The 6,805-nt window shown below is 35.9% G+C and overlaps 1 protein-coding gene across 1 annotated transcript in view; it reads right to left on the bottom strand.

Moving 5' to 3' along the window:
* Positions 1-5,013: 5,013 nt before the first annotated feature.
* The window catches only part of LOC124267955 (voltage-dependent calcium channel subunit alpha-2/delta-2-like), a 41,794-nt gene continuing 40,002 nt past the window's right edge, over positions 5,014-6,805 (bottom strand). Inside the window, 1 exon segment of the mRNA XM_046702954.1 lies at positions 5,014-6,645. Within this exon segment, the coding sequence (XP_046558910.1) occupies positions 6,438-6,645 (208 nt within the window). The 3' untranslated portion in view covers positions 5,014-6,437.

The raw sequence follows: 6,805 nt of genomic DNA, 5'->3' as shown, positions 1-6,805 counted from the left end.
CTGACGATATTTTGTTGACCATATCGACGGACTAATGCTGATATGGTGTTACGGTAACAATTAAAATGTTGAGCAACCTCCCGCTGGGTACAACCAGACTGTAGCAAACCCATGTGTCGTTCACCTGTTGTTAATCTTGGCATTACATTGTGGCGGGCCGCCTTGGGCTATTCAGTTGACAATGTGTGCGTTTGGATTGGCCATGTGTGGGCATTAAGTAGGCATATCATTCGCACTTTTGCATGCATTTCACACTTCTTACAGGCAACAGCATGCCTTCTTCTTCACGTGCATCACGTCCTCCAGTGTCTCATGCAGTTTTGTTAACACGTGTACCTCTCTGTTCCATAGCACTCAGGTATCTCCAGGTTTGAATTTCGTGCTCCTCTGATATTTACTTTTTGAAATATAATAATATTTTAAATGCACACTTCCTTTTTCAGGCGAATATATAAAGATCACGTAGAAACCATGACAAGAACACTGATAGTCATAGCCTTTGATCAGGAACAAACAACAATGAAGATATTGTGACATACTTTTATTAACTTGATAAATAAATTGTGATCATGTGTCTAGGACGTGAATCAGTTAAAAAATGTATCAACAATGTAAAATGTTGCAAGTACATACAAGTGGAAAGGCAAAACCAAAAACTGAATGCCACTAAAAAGAATCTTTACAAATACAAAAAAGTGTAGACAAAACAAATTTTCAACATGCATAAAAAAAGACAGAATAAACTTGTAAAATGTATATACATCTAAATCTGCACACAGTAACAAAAAGAAATTCCAGTGTGTTGTGGAAGTATTCTTTGAAAAAAAAGTAAATTGTGCAGCACGCAACAAAACTGGCAAAATGTCCAAGTATTTGTTCTATGAGATCAACAATAGGTTAAATACATGATGGTCACTAGCCAATTGTGCTTTTTTCTAAACCAACACAATGACCATTACATTGACTAGTATTATGCTTCAATTTGAAGGACAAGGTAGAGGAAGGGCTAAATTTGGCCAGTTGGAAATATTAATCAGTAAAGTTGAAGAAGTGTTCCTTCCATTGCAAATTCAGGATTCAGATAGAGTGCAAAGAGGGCTGGATTTCAGGAAGCAACCTTACGTAAAGTTGTTGCACCATACAAAAACCGGTTGCACCTACTGTTCAATATGAAATTACATATAATACTTGAGTTTGGGTATTGAGCATCATTAAAACTGGGGTCTGATCTTACTTCATACAAATTCATGACCTGAACAGAAACAGTCATTCAGTCAATGTCCATGTACTCATCAGTCACTGCCCCAAGCCAGTTCCTCATCATTCTGTTTTCCAGCTGAAGCCTGTGTTCTCTAAACAGCAAAATATTAACATGCCCTGGGTGCAAGCTGGTACAAATATGAGGTTGCAGTTTGCAGTTTCAGGTTGTACCAGTGCACCAATGCTTAAATCGAGCCCTGATATGTATGGATTTCTCAAACTTCAAGGACGGTTTTAGTATGAGGAAGTCTGTGATCCAAGATAAATCTTTTAGCAATAAACTTCTTATGTACATCTTGCCTTTGGGTCAAAGATTTGCTCATGTTAAAATATTGGAAAACGGTTCCTGATAATCCTCTAAACATGCCTTTTGATACATATCAGCTTCACCTCTTCATTTTAGTGTTATCTGTCCAAGTGTTGGAATGAATAGTCTTATTCTCATTCATATGAACACATCTGATAACTTTGATAATGATTGGTCAATATTTTCCTCATTTCTTAAATTATGCATATGTGAAAAGCCACAAAGCTCCCTGATCATAGCTTGTCCTTTGTTAACGAGTAGTAATAACCCAACAGGTCTACAACCTGCAGTGCCTCAATGATCTGCACTACGTATTTGATACAGATAAACAATCTACAGCTAGGTTACCTGTACATTACCTGCATTAAATTAATTAATGATCAATAAATAAACCAAAGTGACATACATTAATCTTGTATCACATACTAAACATAAGAATAATTGCTTCATACCTGTTTTGAGAAAATGCTAACAACAATTATTGCTCTTTTTCTCTGCTCTGTTTCCACCACATAATACCGTGCTGAATATATAATCTTTTTGATATGATGTGATCATTACTCAAATGATCACAAACACATTTGTATAAAAACAATTTATACACTAAAGAAATTGAAATTATTTTTTTACTTTAATTGAATAAAAATAAATCATTAACAATACAACACATATCTTAATATACCAGAATACCAACACAAGGATACTTATTCCTAACCTTCAGATGAGTGAAAAATGGTGACTCATCTGTTTTCACTGTTACTTAACGGGGGAGCTAAAATGACCCCAAAAGCTGATTAGTAGATTGGCCCTTAAGCTCTCATTTCTGTTTAGGCAGGAATATTCGTCATTAAGTAGTTAGTAAAGAAATACATAACTTTTATCATCATTTATCCAGTCTGTTTGTATCATGTATTTCGTTGCATCAATTCCAATATCAAATCATCCATGGTCGTTTTATTGAGTATTTCTAAAACTCAAAGCAAACATCTATCAAATATATACACTCAACAAAGACTTGTGATATGTAATTTCTGTGAGGTTTAAGGAACTCTTACAAGAGGTTCTTTTTGAATAGTGTGAAATTCTAAGACAGTGACTAAGACTTAGTGGAAAGTTATTTCCCACAAAACTATTTGAACACAAGTTTTAATTCTTTACACGAAGCTAGTTTCGTTGTATTAAGACATACAGATGGCTCATAGCAATATTGATGACACTCAAATGGTATAAAAATGTGTGAATAAGCATTGTACCACATACTACTCTGTAACCATGACAATGTCACAAAAACACACTTCGTTGTAACCAGCAAATACAACAAAAACTATACAGAGGGTGCAGATATGTCTCAAAAGATAAATTTGAACTGATAAAAGCAATACTTTTACACTACCAGAACTCACTAATATTAACTCATGATAGTATAGCCATACCAAATGCTCTATTATATCATGATTTTATGGATAAACCTTTATTCCATAATTAAAAAGTTCAATAAATACAACTGCTGTGTTTCATTAATTATTTAGGTGAAAACAAGCTGTTTTCGGGAAACTATCTTGCAAATACCATGACAACCTGTGTTCTTATCATCCCTAACAACCATGACCAGCAGAAGAGCAAGATGGTCAATTATCACTTTAGTTACCCTCGCCCCCAGCAACGGGGATGAAGTAGCTATCAGCATATGGATATCTTTCAAAAACATCTGTATACTTGGAATAATAAATCGTGTTAGATTTCCATAGATGCTTATGTTTCTGAGTGAAACTGTCGAATACTGTTTAAAACATCTACCACTTTAACAAACATTGGACAGGTTTGTGCATCAAAATGGCAGTTTCTGCATTACTGCAGACTTTCAGACTTGTCATATTGCTTCATTGACAGTTGCTGAGAGGTTATTTGGTCCAGACAAGACAAAAAAAATCTTATCCAATAACAAACTTTTCACACTTGATGACAAAAAGTAGGTTGTGCTGATATCTTAGGAGTCTATGTCTGCGGACCATTGATTCTGTTGCAGCCTTCAGACAGAAAAGTGAAAACACTGAGTATGATGAACGAGAAACCTAATGTGACCTTGAGCTCTTTGATGACTATTTAGTTTGATTTGGTAAGAGCAATAATACTGACAAGGACAAATGCACAACCTAAACATGTTATCTGTAATTCACAGCCACACCCTTGATGATGATAACTCAAGAGACTCGGAGATGCCAACCCATAATTGAGACAAATACAATTACATAGATAACTGGAACGTAAAATGAGAAATTTAAAAAAGATGTAACCACCATAAACATGTTTCACTACATGGCTTTAACGAAAATAGATCAATGTCTGCGTCATTTAAGACCCAAAGTTCTCAAAACATATATTCGTGATCGCAAGCATGATATAAGTTGATTAGTAATTGGTGGCATGTGTGACAATGACTTTAGAAAGGTCTGTGTTTAGATCAAATAACAGGGATGATTTTGTAATATATTCATCTTATATACTCGGTGGAATTATGTAATATAGTAATGCTTCCATCAGAAATAGAATCACCGCATAACATAGTGTGTTCTACTTCATTGGAAGCTCTTATTCATATAGATCCTACTAGAAAGCAACTGCTAATTTAGTTCGTAATAACTGCAGTATACGCATTCAATTAAAATATACAGCAAATCTCCATTAACAAAAATCTCTTTGGTATATCTGTCAGTTTGATGGAAACGTGTTTCTTGTAAATGTAGTTTATGGTAGTCAAGAGGCAGCCATATTTGACCCAGGAACCCCTTAAGTTCAAACACTGAGTAGACAGTTACTTCTGAACATCTTTCTCCCCGATGTATTGTGTGGAATAATTTGGTTCAAGACATTCTCCCAAGCTTTCCCTTTAGCCATGCAAGACTTTCACAAAAGAATGACATGAATATGAATATATGTTCCATGTAATGAACAGGAATAATATTAACCACTGACATAGGGTCAATACATCATGATACTAATATCACAGGGGACAAGCAGTGGAAACTTAAAACCAAGCACACACAGATAAGGGAATGTGTAAATGAACTTCTGGACGAGACATTCATGTATCAAAACAATAAATCTGGAATGATCGTAATGATTATATATTGCTCTGAGGAATGGTCACCATAGTAACTATGTACATGGAAAGTGATAAATATTAAAAACAGACAGGGCCTTGAGTCTTTGTGTGCAAGCTATTAGTCATGTTATTGTCTGGAGCAAATTGTAGCTGGGTCTAACTTGTCACTACTTGAGTGAAATAGATATCAGCAGGAGTGGAAATAACTTTAAAATTGCTAGTGTACTCCGGTACAGTGGCACATGTAAAATCACTTGCCCTGATAATTTTTCCACTATACCGGCCATTTTCTTGTTGATTTTTTAAATAAACAACAAAATTAACATTGGAATATCAACTGGACACCGGTACAGTGTGATATACAAATTTGCTTGCCCGACAGAAAAAAACACTGGACTCGGGCGTCGGGCAATGGGTTATTTCCACCCCTGATCAGGTGAATGAAGGTAGACACAAAAGATGTTCATCATGTCGGTGAAATGCAACAGCATGTGTATGATGATGACAAACTAAGAATCACAATCGGGGTGAATGAAATGAACATGAAACTTGATTGTGGTGTTGTGTTACAGATTGTGTTACAGATCTAAAAGAACTAAGAATTTGCCTCAGCATTGTCCCTCTTTAACCTTAAAGTGAGCTGACTTTATAGGATAGTGTGCCAGTGTTTGTTTAACTAAACATCAATGACACTATTATACCATTCTATACTGACTGATGGCTATAACAGGCTCTCAAAAAATGGAATATATGTCGTAGCTGGGACCGCAAAAGACATATATTGATATTAAGTTTCAAACAATGGTACCACTCTAAATTGGACAAGAATTAACAGCATGTCTGACTGACCTATATTTTACCTTTCATTTACTATGATCAGCTGCGAGAATCTGACATTACCGGTAATTAGTTGTACCTACCTGACTTAATCAGCTGTGCCTATCTGACTTAAGTCAGCAGCGCCTACTTGACTTTATCCAAGTGCGCCTACTGGTACTGATTAGCCATGGTAAACTGTCAGTGTCCAGACATTGAATCAGGTAATAGTGCTACATATATGTACATTTCTTGCAATAATGAACTGCTCCTGACCAATTTGAAGAATGAACAATTAAACAACATGCCAGCATGTGATGATACTGGACTGAATATTGCACACCGCATTTTGTAAAACATGAAATATTTACAAAAAACTTCAGTGGCCCTTGACACAGAGCTCGATGCAAGAGAACCAATTTCTACAACAAATTATTGTCATGAATCTCTGAAGTTAACAGTCGCTTCAATTACAATGCCATGATGATATCAATCAAATTACTTTCAAACATTTAGAGATCACACCACTGTAATGAAAGTAGCACATCAGAGTATCATACAATGTGGTGTTATCACAAAATTGGTAGAGAAGTCTACACTACTATTTTCATTGTGCCAACCAAGACCATTTTGGAGCAAGTTCTCCAAGGCTGATCTCAAATCAACACAATGCTAATGAAGAGATTATTCATATAGTTACTTCCCCTTTAAAACCTGACTGGAACAGCACAAACTAAACAGCTGAATCTTTATCTATGAATTATCATTATGACCAGTAAAATACCACAATTTTAGAAATGCGTATTTACATCACAGTAAGGACTGGTGAATGAGATCCACTGTTCCTCCGAACAGAGACTTGCTTAAATTCATGCCTGTTACACCATGTTACACAGTAACTGAAACATAAATGTTCCTAATAGACTAGGAGATCATCTGGAGGGTGTGCTACTACCAGTTAAAGGCTTGTAGGGAGAGCACTAGAGCACCAAGGATCAGGAATAACGATGCTGTGAGACTGGAGGCTGTGGTGTACTGGCATTTGAGGGGGAGATCTCGGAGGGCTGGGCATTTGTCTTCCTCGGCCAGGGTAGCATGGGATGTCTCCTCATGGGCACATGTGCCGTTCACGATACGATACGCTCCAGAGTTAACAATACTGAAACAATAAGTAACATGTTAGGAAAATACACCAGCAAGACTCTATAGTTCACTTGCATATTTCACGAATATTACCCTTACATCACAATAAAAATCAGAAATATATTAAACAAGGATATGCAAAATAAATTTGGATAAATACTTCATAATGGGTGCCA

Source organism: Haliotis rubra, unplaced genomic scaffold, assembly GCF_003918875.1.
Source record: "Haliotis rubra isolate DU_JTF1 unplaced genomic scaffold, ASM391887v1 Scf135, whole genome shotgun sequence".
Lineage (NCBI taxonomy): Eukaryota > Metazoa > Mollusca > Gastropoda > Lepetellida > Haliotidae > Haliotis > Haliotis rubra.
Note: the sequence above shows the minus strand (reverse complement) of the source record. Positions and strands in the feature narration are given on the sequence as shown.